We start from the raw sequence: 15,326 nt of genomic DNA on the forward strand, positions 1-15,326 counted from the left end.
AAGTAACTAGCTGCATGACCTTGAGCAAAGCATGTTAACCTTGCCAAGACCTTCGTTTCTCACCAGTCTAGAAACTGAACCAGAATGGCCCTAAGGTCCCTTCTGGCTCTAAATAGCTATAAATCGGTCATCCTATATACGTTTATTATTCCTTTTTTTTTTTTTTTTTTTAAGAAAATGGAAGAGACTATTACTACTTTCCTGTCTGATTGTGTTTCTTTCTCTCTCTCACAAACAGGAGCGACCTCGGCTGTGGGTCTCCTTTACCTGCCCACGTGGGCAGCCGTTCTCTCTGGCTGTGTGCTCGCCCTCTTCACGGCGTCCATGTGGCCTCAAGTGCTTGGACACCTTATCAGCTCAGGGTCAGGCCCTGGGAAAGCCATGACCACTGCCATGGTACTTTATCTTCTAGAAATATTTTTCTGTGCATGGTGCACAGCTTTAAAATTTGTCCCAGGAGGTGTGTACGCTAGAGAAAGATCTGATGTGCTTTTGGGTGAGTACATGTGAAAGGTCTGGATTCAAGTAACTACTCAAAAATCCCCTTCAGGACAAATAGACCCTCTTGGTTAAAAAGAAAACTTGGAGGAATGTCTAAATTACTATTTAAAAAGAAATTTCTTAATTCATTAATGAGTTTCAGTAATATTACTGCAAAGGCCTTGGAAGTGAGTAGCTGTGAAAAAAACAAGTTTAATCCATAATAAGTTATAAAAAGGTCCCCGTAACCCCATATTATATGATACGTAAGGAGAAAATATGATCATGGTGCTCACATTGCTATTTTGGTGGTAGGCTTGTAAATATATATAGGAAGTGTGATTTTTTTTGGTTCCCTTGAATTTTATGTATGGTTTTTATTTACCCTCTTTTTACCAAAAGGTTTTTTCATATGTGAATCTTAGTGTAAATGGTAAATTCTCAAATCATAGAGTACATATCTTCCATTTCAGTGGTTATGAACTTATGTACCAAAATTCAAATAGCATAAACTTAGTTCAGTTTAATATTTCAGAAATTGTCTTCTGGCAATAGTGAAATTACTGATGTGTACCAAGCAGATACAGATCAAATGTTGCCTGTCGTTTTAGTTTAAGTAAAACATGTCCAAAGCCTCCAGGATAAAATCTTTGAAAAACTGAGGAGACAAAACATGTTAATAGGGGATTCAGTTCTTGTTTGCTCAGACATTTTTCCATTTGTTCACTTACTCATTAAAAGATTATTGTGTACCTACTATGGTCCAGGCACAGTGCCAGGTGTAGGGGATTTAAGAGACATAGGGTCCTACCCACCTGGAGCTTCCGTGTAGTGGGGGAGATACCACACATCAGATTAGACAAATTCTTAGGGGGTTACACCTGGGGTAAGTGCTGCACAAAAGTCTGGGCTTCTACTTATGTTTGTCTGCAGTTCCCCCTTGTGCCCTTGGAATATATCCAATCACCCTGTACATTTTCACATAAACTTTTCTCCTCTATGAGCTAGACATCTGTTAGGACAGGCTGATTTGGAAGAGGTATTTTTCAATTATGTGAGATATTTTTAAAAACTTTTGAGGATTTGCTATTTCTGGTGGGACATCCAGGCTGTCAGCTGATCAGAGACATACATCGCTGCATTTCCTCTGTGATAATCTCGGCTTTGCGAACTTTGTATTTCTTCTGATTTCTTTCAGGTGTGTGTGTACTCTCTCCTGCTCTATCTTCCTATCCAATGCCCTGCTTTTTTCCTACTCCAGCTTGTTTGGGGGTCTGCCATGTGGAGCAAATGAATGAAAGTAAGAGCCATTCTAAGCATATATTTCTTTCTTTAGAATGTTATGAATGAAGGGTGTTTTTAGTTCCTTCTTGCTACTTAATGGAATTGCAGAAATCGTGCTTTATTCCAGCTTCAAACAACTAAGAATTCTTTTTAGTAAGAGTGACATTATGTCAATAAGGCCACAAAAACTAAGGAACATTAGTAATGTTCAGAGTAGCTTTGAATAATGATTGAAAAGAATCTGTATTAGATCAGAAACTAGATATAAATGTATTGTCTAGGTTTCTCCTGCTATTTCCTGGAAATTGCACATAACTTTTTTTTTTAGCCTTCCACCTAAGCATAACTTTTACTTGACATTCTCTAATATATATATAGTTCAACCATACCACTGTTTCCATTCTCATTATATACAACGTTAGAAGTATGTAGACTTCACGTGTAAGCTACATTGGAATGCACCCCAGTTAAGTTCATCTTTCTTGGCCCAGTGTGAGTTCCAGCATGCATCCTCTGTGTGGACCCACAATCCAGGCCAGAACTGTTGCCACAAACACTGCCGTATTAAGAACCTACAAATCCTCCTCTTGTGCTCCTCAACTCGGTGCCTGTGGTCCCTTCAGTGGAGAAGACTGAGTCCCTAAGGCAGTCCAGAAGGCTGCTTTCTCTTCTCCCCACCCATCCCTGCATGACCAACAGTCAGTGACTGACACTATTACCAACCTAACAACTAGGAAACACTCAGGAAATTCAAAGAAACCCCTCATCAGAAAAAGTTTGGATTTTTTTAAATGTAAAGCATAATTTCTAGAACCCTACCTGATTTCTTATGATCATCTTAATTATCAAAAGTAATACTGGAGTAATTACTTAGGTACTGAGATAACTCAATAACTGAGTTTTCAGGATATGTCCATTTAAATGAAATCGAGGCTCCTGGAATTTACCATTAGAAGTATTTTTGGATTAGAATGTAATATATTCATCTTTCTTTTTTTTAACAGTCACAGTGATGCTAATTATTGGACTGAATATGCTACTTGGTCCCAAGAAAAGCCTTGATTTTCATCTTCAAACAAAAAACAGTCCTAAAATGCTTTTCAGAGAGAGTGGAAAATACATGAAACTTGGTGAGTATAGTTTTGCTTCCTTTTTAAAAGCATTTTATTATCATATATGGCCTTTATTATGTTGAGGTTCATGGACTTCAGACTATACTACAAAGCTACAGTAATCAAGACAGTATGGGAACTTCCCTGGTGATGCAATGGTTAAGAATCCGCCTGCCAATGCAGGGGACACGGGTTCGAGCCCTGGTCTGGGAAGATCCCACATGCCGCGGAGCAGCTAAGCCCGTGCGCCACAACTACTGAGCCTGCACTCTAGAGCCCGCGAGCCACAACTACTGAGCCTGCATGCCACAACTACTGACGCCCGCGCGCCTAGAGCCCGTGCTCTGCAACGAGAAGCCACCGCGATGAGAAACCTGTGCACCACAACAAAGAGTAGCCCCAGCTTCGCAACTAGAGAAAACCCGCACACAGCAACAAAGACCCAGTGCAGCCAAAAACAAATAAGTAAAATTTGAAAACAAAAACAAAAAAAAACTCTAAAAAAAAAAAAGACAGTATAGTACTGGCACACACACAAAAATATAGATCAATGGAACAGGATAGAAAGCTCAGAGATAAACCCATGCACATATGGTCACCTTATCTTTGATAAAGGAGGCAAGAGTATACAATGGAGAAAAGACAGCCTCTTCAATAAGTGGTGCTGGGATAACTGGACAGCTACATGTAAGAGAATGAAATTAGAACACTTCCTAACACCATGCACAAAAATAAACTCAAAATGGATTAAAGACCTAAATGTAAGGCCAGACACTATAAAACGCTTAGAGGAAAACATAGGCAGAATACTCTATGACATAAATCACAGCAAAATCCTTTTTGACCCACCTCCTAGAGAAATGGAAATAAAAACAAAAATAAACAAATGGCACCTAATGAAACTTAAAAGCTTTTGCACAGCAAAGGAAATCATAAAAAAGATGAAAAGACAACCCACAGAATGGGAGAAAATATTTGCAAATGAAGCAACTGACAAAGGATTAAGCTCCAATATATACAAGCAGCTCATGCAGCTCGATATCAAAAAACCAAACAACCCAATCCAAAAATGGGCAGAATACCTAAATAGACATTTCTCCAACAAACACATGAAAAGATGCTCAGCATCACAAATCATTAGAGAAAAGCAAAGCAAAACTACAATGAGGTATCACCTCACACCAGTCAGAATGGCCATCATCAAAAAATCTACAGACAATAAATGCTGGAGAGGGTGTGGAGAAAAGGGAACCCTCTTGCACTGTTGGTGGGAATGTAAGTAAAAGAAGCGAAATTGAGTTATTTGTAGTGAGGTGGATGGACCTAGAGTCTGTCATAAAGAGTGAAGTAAGTGAGAAAGAGAAAAACAAATACTGTATGTATGCTAGCACATATATATGGAATCTAAAAAAAAAAAAAAAACGTTCTGATGAACCTAAGGGCAGGACAGGAATAAAGACACAGATGTACAGAGTTGAGGACATGGAGGGGGGACTTGCAAGCTGGGATGAAGAGAGAGTGGCATTGACATATATACACTACCAAATGTAAAATAGATAGCTAGTGGGAAGCAGCTGCATAGCACAGGGAGATCAGCTTGATGCTTTGTGACCACCTAGAGGGGTGGGATAGGGTGGGAGGGAGACACAAGAGGGAGGGGATATGGGGATATACATATGCAGATAACTGATTCACTTTGTTATTCAGCAGAAACTAATACAACACTGTAAAGCAATTATACTCCAATAAAGATGTTAAAAAAAAGCATTTTATTATGAAACATAAATTTTCAGACATATGAGATTAAAGAGTATGATGAACTCTCATGTACCCTTAAACCAGTTCCAACAATTATTAACATATGCTAATGTTGTTAATACCTATCTTATATTTTATGGTAAAATACTAAATATTTTAGGTTTGTCCCTTGAAATCAGGATCTGGTGGCTTTTGTTTGTTTGTTTTTAGTCCTGATAATCTTTGTCTTTATTATTACTATTATTATTAAATTATTTAATTCATTCATCAAATTGAGGCACTTGAAACAACCTATTCACAAAGTTGTTTAGATAGCTTTGTATGATTTTCCAAAACAAGCTTTTTTTTTGGACCCATTTTTGGTTCACAGCAGAATTGAGCAGAAAGTACAGAGATTTCCCATAGGACCCTCTGAGCCCACTTATACACAGCCTTCCCTGCTAGTGACACGCCCTACCACAACTGATGAACCTACAACGAAACAGGACTATCACCCAAAGCCCTTTGTTTACATTAGGACTCATTCTTTTTTTTTTTTTTTTTGCGGTACGCGGGCCTCTCACTGTTGTGGCCTCTCCCGTTGCGGAACACAGGCTCTGAACGCGCAGGCTCAGCGGCCATGGCTCACGGGCCCAGCTGCTCTGCGGCATGTTGGACCTTCCCGGACCGGGCACGAACCCGCGTCCCCTGCATTGGCAAGTGGACTCCCAACCACTGCGCCACCAGGGAAGCCCAGGACTCATTCTTGATGTTGCACAGTCTGTAGTTTTTGATGAATGTATGATGATATATATCCACCATTGTAATATCATATGGCATAGTGTCACTGCCTTAAAAATCCTCTGTGCTCTGCCTGTTCATCCCTCCCTCCCCCTGCCAATGGCAATGACTGTCTGCTTTTTTAAAAAAAATTAATAGATTTTATTTTTCAGAGCAGTTTTAGGTTTACAGACAAATTGAGCAGAAAGTGTGGAGTTCCCATATATCGGCTCCCACTCCCACCTCCTCAGTTTCCACCATTATTAACATCTTGCATTATTGCGGTGCATTTGTTACAATTGCTGAGCCAATATTGATACATTATTATTCACTAAAGTCCACAGTTTAATTAGAGTTCACTCTTTTTTTTTTATGTGTTCTGTGGGTTTTGACAAATGTGTAATGACATTTATCCACTGTACAGTATCATACAGAATAGTTTCACTATCGTAAACATGGTAATGTGCTCAGCCAGTTCATCCTTCCCTCCTTCCTCCAGACCCTGGCAACCACTGACCTCCTTACTGTCTCCATTGTTTGTTTTACTAGAATGTCAATCTTCATCTTTTAACTTGAAATGTAATTTATTTTTGTCGTGATTTCCCTTGTGTTATGATTTATTTCCATACTCTTACTTTGCTTTTGCTTGTTCTACTTTCTCTAGGTGTATTTTTCCTCTTTTTTCTTCTTGCTTTTGCATTGACTGGGTTTTCTTTTTCCTTTTTTCTTATCCTTCTCTCCACTCCTGTTCCTAGGTTGGAAATTATACCTTCAATTTCTTTTTTTCAGTAGTTGGTTATTTTTTTCTCAGAACATTAAAGATAGTATTCCCCTATCGTCTGACTTCCATTTTTTGCTTTTGAGAAGTCAGCCATCAGTGTAATCTTTGCTCTTTTGAACATACAGTGGCTTTTCTCTCTGGCAGCATTTAAGATTTTTCTTTGTTTTGGTGTTCTGAGTTTCACTGTAATACATCTGGATGTGGATCCAGCCCCTCCCTTACTTGCGAGTGTTTGGGCTTTTTGAATCTGAAGAGTCATTTTTTTTAATCAATTCTGGAAAATTCTCAGCATTATTTCTACAAATATTACCTCTTTCCCTTCTCTCCTTTTTTGACTCCAGTTAGATATGTGTTGGATCTTCTTATTCTCTTCTTCATGTCCCTTAACCTCTTTCATATTCTCTACCTTTGTTTTTAAGCTGCCCCTTGTACTACTTCTCCATTAAGTTTTGTCTAATCTGCTTTTTATCTTGTCCATTGAGTTTCTAATTTTAATTGTTATAATTATCATATAATTTTATTTCTAGAAGTCTAATTTCTTTACAAATTTTCTTGCCCATTAATTTAATCTCATATTTCTTAGTTATCCCATTGAATATCCTCTTTTATTTTTCTAAACATGTTAAGCATGTTTATTTTATATTTGATTCTAAAATTTTTAATATCTGAAGTATTTTGGGTTTGATTCAGCAGGGTGTTTTTGCTGTGGTTCCTGCTCATGGACACTTGCTTTCTTGTATATTATTTCCTGTATATATTTGTGATTTATTTTTATTTTAGTTCATGGTTCTTGGAACATTTTTAGGGAAGCTTCTTTGAAACCTGAGTTTGAAGTATGGGTTATATATGCATGTCACACATGAAAATTAACCCAGGAACTAGACATTGCCCCTTTACATACAATCTCGGCCAATAAATTCAATATTTTCATAAAGTTATTTTTTTAAAAAAGAAACTTAGTTTCTTCTAAACAATTATTTCTGGTTTCTGTTTAGTTTTGTGGCTGCTTATCAGTGTGGAGTTGTTGGGATTAGGACTACGGCATAAAACCTATGAGAAGAAATTGGGAAGAGGGGTAAGTCATTAAAAGTTTTGATATAGAATTTTATATGATATATGGCCTACAGAGCACAGAAAGGAGTTCTGACTTTATTTTTCTTGCAGTGGAAGCCACCAGAATATTTCAAGCAGGAGCAGGAAGAAATATGATATATATTAACTTGGCTGCTCTGTGAAGAATGGATTGTAGAGTAGAAGCAGGGAGATAAGTTATGAGGCTTTTTCAGTTGCCCAGGAGAGAGACCCTGGAAGTTTGGATGGGAGCCGTGGCCATGGAGTTGGAGAGGAGTAGATAGACTTAGAATATATTTTGAAAGTAAAGCTGATAGGAGTTGCTGATGGATTAGATGACACTGAATGAGAAGAGAGAAAGAATCAAGGACGACTTCTGTGTTTTGGCTTGAGCAACTGGATGGAGGGTGGTGGCATTTACTGACGTGGGAATAACAGGTTTTGGAGTGGTGAGAGCCAGAGTTAATCATAGGTATGTAGTTATGTGAAAAGCTATAACTTGATGAATATAATCGCCTCTCAAAGTCTCTCTTGATGGTTCTGTTCTCTTTATAGGACATTCAGTAAACTGAGTAATATTTCTTGCATAGAGATGCGATTCACACCTCACTGCTGTAGCACAATGAGCTGTTTAGGTTAAGTGGTGGCCCTCCTATGCAAAGAGGTGGTGCTTACCCTTCTCTCAGCTTGAACTTGTATGTTCCACTTTGAGTTGTTTTTTTCAGTTGTGGTGATAGTGTTGGTCTAATCTGGCCATACTCTTTCACAGGATCCCTGTTGTTGATCCGTTGGTATTAGTTTGAAATAGATGGTTAGTGTTGGGCACTGCATTCTCTGACTGGACCCATGGGCTCAAAAGAGGACTCTTCAGAGGGTGCTGTGCTCCTGAACCTTGGCCTTGCCAGCGCAGTGGGGAGCAACACCACGTATAACGCAGAGTTGGCAGACCACTCTGTAAATATGGTAAAGGACTCTGTGTACCCCTCTGTGGTCTCATTCTCTGATGTAAGGGTAGCCCCTTCCTGCATATGCTTGTTATCATATTCATGCATTTCTTTATATTGTTATTACACGACACACCTCTATACAATATTGTATTTTTCCATGTTTTTAACTTTATCTAAATAACATCTGACATATATATTTTGCAACTTAATTTTTTTTTTTTTTTTTTGTGGTATGTGGGCCTCTCACTGTTGTGGCCTCTCCCGTTGCGGAGCACAAGCTCCAGACGCGCAGCCTCAGCAGCCATGGCTCACGGGCCCAGCCGCTCCGTGGGATGTGGGATCTTCCCAGACCGGGGTATGAACCTGTGTCCCCTGCATCTGCAGGCGGACTCTCAACCACTTGCGCCACCAGGGAAGCCCTGCAACTTAATTTTTTATTTAAAATAATCCTGGTGAGATTCATCCATATGGAAATATGTAGCCCTAATTCATTTATTAGGGCTGTGTAGTATTCCATTTTATGTATGATCTTTTTTTATTCATTTTCCTATTTTTCCTATTGAAACAACAGCCAGGTTGTTTCTAATTTTTTGCTTTTATAAACAGTGCTTATCAGAAATATCACTTTCTAAACATTCTTCCTAACTTCCAAGCCTAAGCTAGAAATTCACAGATTATAAAATACCTACTAGCAAATATCTCCTTATTATTATGCATTAGCTGTGGGCAGATGCCTAAAAAATATCCTTTGCTGAAATATGAATTTTGGTGGAGAGAGGTGGAGAAGAGTGGATCACTGAAACTGCCATTGTTCATTCATCCTAAATTATCATTAAAACAATTCCTCAGGCACCAGCCACAGAGGTCTCTGCCGCCATCTGGCCTTTCAGGTTTGGCTTTGACAGTGAAGGATGGTCTAATTTAGAAAGATCAGCTCAACTGCTCAAACAGGTAAGTCTTACTGAAATTATTTCCAGGTTTTGAGAAACTCCTACTGTTATGTTTATTTTGAGCAAGATCATAAGTAATAGGAGGAGGGTTTGCTGGGTCACAAACTAATCTCTTAAAAGGGCTTTACTTTGGTGGGCGGCTACAGGAGGATTAAGCTTCTGTAACCACATCTGTGTTTGCTTGAGAGCAATTAATTCAGTTGATTCTGAACAAAGTCTCGTACTGGGTATCTGCAGGAGAATCTTGTCATGCCTTTGCTCTTGGAAATGCCCCTGCTAGTGACTCCTGTCACTTGGGAACCCACTGTTGGGGACCAGAAAATTGTCAGATGAAAAGGCAGAATGGGTTGGAGTGATACTCATTTGCAAAGCAAATTGCTTTCTAGAGCCTGAGGGCCAATTTTATTTGTTTCTGTGCCCTGGGGTACTCATCTTTGGATGAAGCATCCTTTAAAATATGTGGGTGTTTTGTTCTTAGATCAGCTACATGGAGAATGGAGCAAGAGATTTAAAGGGCTAAACTGTTCTAGTTATTCCTAATGATAAGCATGTCTCCTGAGAAATAGCTGAGGGTCTGTATGATTCTAATGCCATTAAGAAATTTCTCTGGCCCTTAGTCCTTTAGTCCTGATTACAGGCCTCTGGGGCACATCTGACCAGGGTATCTGAATAAACTTACTTCTGTGTCAGTACAATGGAGATGTTTGCCCAGGAATAAAACACTACTGTATACTCTATTGTTTCTGAACATAAATTGGATATTTGAGAAAGGTATTAAGCTTATTTGAAATTTGGGGAATGATGTTAATATTTGAAAATTTACAAGTTATGTTTTTATCCTTTCCTACATTTCTTCAAGGTGTCCCATGTTTTAATTATATTCAAAATATGGTAAAAAAAATTTTTACAGCTCAAATTTGAACCAGTTCACTTTAGTAACTCATTAGGAATTACTTTGGTTTTTGATTTACGAGTAAAGGCAGGGGATTAAAGAATCAAGTTTTGCTAATTGTTTTCACATTGCTATGGTTAATCACCATGTGCATTTTTTTTTTTCTGAACAGGTGCAGATTTCATAACAATTTTGGAGAGCGATGCTTCTAAGCCCTATATTGGGAACAATGACCTGACCATGTGGTTAGTGGAGAAGCTGGGTTTCTATACCAACTTTGGTCCAAGTGCAAGGGATCACACTTGGGGGTGAGTGTCCCTTCGGAATTAATCCCAAACATATCCCTGAAAGACTAGGCAGCATGGGCTTGGAGTGGAAAGTTGATATTGTTATACCTTAATCCTATGAATATGTCCCAGTGATGCTTCTTGGAGGATGAGGAGGTGCTGAAGATATGCATCTTCCATCCTGTTTTAATGGCTTCCCTTTTGCGGGATACTTTCAGTTCTTCACTCTTATAAACCATTTAGTGTAGGAGCTGAGGTTACAGCACTAAACGTGTCTGTCCTGGATGCTGTCCTCATGGAGCTTACATTATAGTGTGAAGAGACGGAAAATAATCATGGACACACAGAAATAAATAATTTGAGACAATGGTAAGTGCTGTGTAGAAAAGGAGAGCGGCTGGGTGGGCAGGGCAGCAGGGGATGCTGCTGTAGGTAGCATGGTCAGGAAGGTCTCTCTGCCGACCTCATGATGGGGAGGACCCAGGACCCACTGTGGGAGGAGCCAGTGTAAAGACTTGAGGCCAGGTCAGTCTTGGTGTGCCGGAGCACAGGGTTTGAGGGGGAACTAGTAAGAAAGGAGGTCAAAGGTGGGCCCCTGATCTTACAGGGTCCCATAAGCCATGCTAAGCACTGATTTAGTTCAGTTTTTTAAAAATAAATTTATTTATTTTTATTTATTTTTGGCTGTGTCCGGTCCTTGTTGCTGTGCGCGGGCTTTTCTCTAGTTGCGGCGAGCTGGGGCTACTCTTCGTTGTGGTGCGTGGGCTTCTCATTGCAGTGGCTTCTCTTGCTGCAGAGCACGGGCTCTAGGCACGCGGGCTTCAGTAGTTGTGGCTCATGGGCTCTAGAGCGCAGACTCAGTAGTTGTGGCACACCGGCTTAGTTGCTCCACGGCACATGGGATCTTCCCGGACCAGGGCTCGAACCCATGTCCCCTGCATTGGCAGGCGGATTCTTAACCACTGTGCCACCACGGAAGCCCTTTAATTCAGTTTTGATAGGAAACCACTGGAGGATTGTAAACACGGGAGCAGTCTGATCTGATTTACATTTTTGAAAGGTCATTCCGGCTGTTCCTAGAAAAACAGATTGTCAGGGGGCAGGAGTGGGAGCAGGGAGACAGGTGATGAGGTAGGGGCATTAGCACAGGTGAGAAATGACAGTGGGAGGCGTGGAGATGGAGAGAAGGGGTCAAACTCAGGAGCTATCTTGGAGCAGGGCTGACAGGACTTCCTGATGGTTTAGATATCGGGGCTGGAAGTGACAAGGATAGCACCAGGGTGTTTTACCTGAGTCCCTGATAGGAGATGATGCCCTTTAATGGGACAGGAATGACCAGGTGAGCATCAGTATTGTGCTAAACTGAAGATGCCCCTGGACGGTCAAGTGACGTCCATAGGTGCTTGTGTGCAGCCTGGAGGGCCGAGTGGGACAGCACAGGCTGGGCCTGTGCATTCAGGGATCATCACTGTAGGCATGGTTCTGTCAGAAGAACTTCAGGAGGAGGCCAGACAGTGCGCCCAGCCTGAGGTCTGAGCTCTGATCATCCTTTCCATATGTAGTTCTTTGACTTAGAGTGAGGCGGAACGGGTTTTCCTATCTTTATCGGACCATTTGTAATTTCTAATTTTGTAAATTGTTGCACTGTGTCCTGGCTGGCAAGGTCATACATTCTCAAATGCGTTGATTAATATTAGAATTGTTTATGCAGATAAGTTGCCAGAGTAACAGTGCTAGTAAAATGGAGTTTGTGTATCCTAATTCTGCCCTTTTCGTGTTTCCATAGCACTTTTTTTTTTTATTAATTAATTAATTTATTTTTGCTGTGCTGGGTCTTCATTTCTGTGCGAGGGCTTTCTCTAGTTGTGGCAAGCGGGGGCCACTCTTCATCGCGGTGCGTGGTCCTCTCACTATCACGGCCTCTCTTGTTGCGGAGCGCAGGCTCCAGACGTGTAGGCTCAGTAATTGTGGCTCACGGGCCCAGTTGCTCCGCAGCATGTGGGATCCTCCCAGACCAGGGCTCGAACCCATGTCCCCTGCATTGGCAGGCAGACCCTCAACCACTGCGCCACCAGGGAAGCCCTCCATAGCACTTATTAAACAGAGTTGATAGTGTTCTTGGTGGCACAGTGAGACGTGCTGAATAGCCCAGATGCAATGAACAGTCTGGCAGACTGCCCCATACCTCTCTGCCACATTATTGCTCTCAGTGCCCCTCAGTGGGTTGCTTGAAGTGTGCACATCCCTCTTGAACACATATTCTTAGTCCCGTTTGCATGATATGGTGGGACCAATAGTGACGCACGTGTTTCTTTCCATTGGAATACAGGATTATGGTTTTGTCAAGATACCGCATTGTGAAATCAGAGCATCACCTTCTTCCGTCACCAGAGGGCGAGATTGCACCAGCCATCACTCTGACTGTTACCATTTCTGACAAACTGGTGGATTTTGTTGTGACCCACTTTGGGAATCGTGAGTGGGTTTCTTCGGTCTTTCTTGAAGTACACAAATGCCAAGAAATATTATTAACACATTACTTTGACTTCCATGCATTGACCTTTCTTACTTTCTTCTTTTTTTTTTTCCAACGTATTTTACTCTGTGTTGCCGGTTTTAAAAATCAGGCATAGAGGGAGTTCCCTGGTGGCCTAGTGGTTAGAACTCTGGGCTTTCACTGCCGGAGCCCGGGTTCAATCCCTGGTCCAGGAACTGAGATCCTGCAAGCCGTGTGGCGTGGCCCCCCACCAAAAAAAAGATAAAGGAAAAAAAATCAGGCATAGAAACCTTTGAGATGCAGGCAGTCCTTAACGGTGGTACAAGGCAGCATGATGGCCATGTTAGCCAGCAGTTACTGAGCAGGTGCTGTGCTAAGTGCATTATTGTATTTAATCCTCATTTTGTATAACGTTAGTACTATTATAGCTCCACTTTACAGATAAATAAACTAGACTGAAGGTTAGAAGACTTGTCCATCCTGGGTCACACAGCTAGGAATTAAGTAGACCCAACTCAGCCTGCAAGTGCTTAAAACCACATGGTAAACCAGACTACGGAAAGATGAAATTCCCTTTTCCTACAGGATTACTCCAGTTGGAAGTACTGTTGGGATTTGAGAGTACTAAATAACATTTCTTTTTCCCTCATGTTTTCAGTCAACTGAGAGGTAGGCAGAGGAATCTGGCAGGAAGATCAAAATATCTCTTTTGATTCTGATAAACGTATTTGGACAACATGGCTTAAGTGTGTCCACATGGACCTGCTAATACATTCCCCCAACAATACATGATGCTGGCTCCCCCGAAGCAGCTGACCTACCTGGCAGGGGCAGAGTCTGTCCTGTCAAACTCTCCCCTTAGTGGAGAAGATAACACAAGGAAACACCCTTTCTGCAAACCGGCAGGTTCCAGGGAGAAGAGTGAGGAAGTGTTTGAGACAAGCATGCCCAGTTTATTCTTACAAACTTAATTAATTACAAAAATCCTCCTAAGAAGTAAAGGGTGAGAGGGAGAGAGGCCAGAGATGATTTTCTGAGTCGGTTCCCCTCCAAGGAGACATGAAGAATGGGAATGAATTTTATCCCCAAAGAATAACATTCACAACCAGTGACTTAGTACTGAATAAATCACGAATAATACCAGCAATATGTTGTTAAAGCAAAGATAAAAGTATATAATTTATACTGTACCATACTAAACATTCTCTAATAGTAATTGAAAACACAAATGCAAAGTGCTTAGCGTTATAAAATAATAGCATATGGGCCCTGTCCACATTAATGATACAGGAGGCCACAGAGCTTTACAATGACATACAGAACATTAGAAAAACAACAAACAAAATACGGGTAGCAGAAATATTCGTTTTGTTTAGGTGAAACTTACGGTATGACAGAACCCAGCATTGTTGTACTGTAAGTTTCACCTAAGCAAAATGAGTATGGCTGCTACCCATATTTTCCTATTCCCTTTTTCTCGCAGTATTACATGGATCTGTGAAAGCGTACTTGACTGTTTTCTGAAATAAGTCAGAGCATAAGGAATATAACCCAACCATTCAAATGTAATTAATGTGAACTGTTTGCTAATCAGACTCTTGCTGGTCTTCTTAGAAATGGGAAGGGTGTTTGGAGGACGGATGGTATAGACAGTCCACATCTCTGTAAAAAGATGTTTGAAGAAACGCTTTCTGTTTCTCCCAGCAATTTTCAGGTTGCAAGTATAGACATTCAGAAATTCTGCTGAGCTTAAATTGCACTTGAATTGGGTTTATCTTTTAAAAAATAGGCACTTTTGTGTTTAAAGGTTGCAAGGTCTCAACCTAAGAAACAGTTGAGTATACTCCATCCTGTTTTCCTTTGCTTTTTTTCCCCTGCCCCCTGTAACTCCCTCTGACCTCTAAAATGTGAAGAATAGACTTGTCAGGGAAGAGAAGAGTAAAAGATAGCCCTCAAATAGTTTGGAAAAGAGGAGGGAAGGATTACCTTTCCTAACTTTCTATTAACCACATATGTAAAGCCCTGTAGCTAACAACATACCCTTTGCTTACTACCTTACTCACTTGATTTTATAATAATGACAACCACAGCAGTAATGATAATAGCTAGCACCTGTCGAGGAGATGTGACTGTAAGGGAAGAGAAGGGAAGCAGTATAGTTTAATGGCTAAGAGCATGAAACTCCAGAACCTGGAATCAGACAATCTGGTTTGAATCCTAAGTCAAGGTGTATCCTTCACCAAATTATTTAACTATCTTGAGCCTCAGTTTTCCCATCTGCAAATCAGGAGCGATAATCCTACTTATAGGATTCTTGAGGGAATTAAATAAGATATATTATCTCATGCAAAGTATATGACTAGAGTAACTGCTCAATTAATACTGGCCATTATTATTACAGCAAATCAGACACCTCTAAGTGTGAAGCGCATTGAGTAGCTTTAAAAAAAGTCATTCATCAAACACGAATCAAGCATCTATTGTGTCCCAAGCACAATGCCAGGTGCA

The 15,326-nt window shown here is 40.5% G+C and overlaps 1 protein-coding gene across 1 annotated transcript in view; it reads left to right on the plus strand.

Annotated features, from left to right (window-relative positions):
- CWH43 (cell wall biogenesis 43 C-terminal homolog) overlaps window positions 1–15,326 on the plus strand; it is a 47,485-nt gene that overhangs the window by 19,385 nt on the left and 12,774 nt on the right. Inside the window, exons 7-12 of the mRNA XM_032633250.1 lie at window positions 239–496; window positions 2,769–2,894; window positions 7,170–7,249; window positions 9,042–9,147; window positions 10,207–10,342; window positions 12,651–12,800. Coding sequence (XP_032489141.1) covers window positions 239–496; window positions 2,769–2,894; window positions 7,170–7,249; window positions 9,042–9,147; window positions 10,207–10,342; window positions 12,651–12,800 — 856 coding nt within the window. The remainder of the gene's footprint in view (window positions 1–238; window positions 497–2,768; window positions 2,895–7,169; window positions 7,250–9,041; window positions 9,148–10,206; window positions 10,343–12,650; window positions 12,801–15,326) is intronic.

The sequence above is a fragment of the Phocoena sinus genome, chromosome 5 (assembly GCF_008692025.1).
Source record: "Phocoena sinus isolate mPhoSin1 chromosome 5, mPhoSin1.pri, whole genome shotgun sequence".
Classification (NCBI taxonomy): Eukaryota; Metazoa; Chordata; class Mammalia; order Artiodactyla; family Phocoenidae; genus Phocoena; species Phocoena sinus.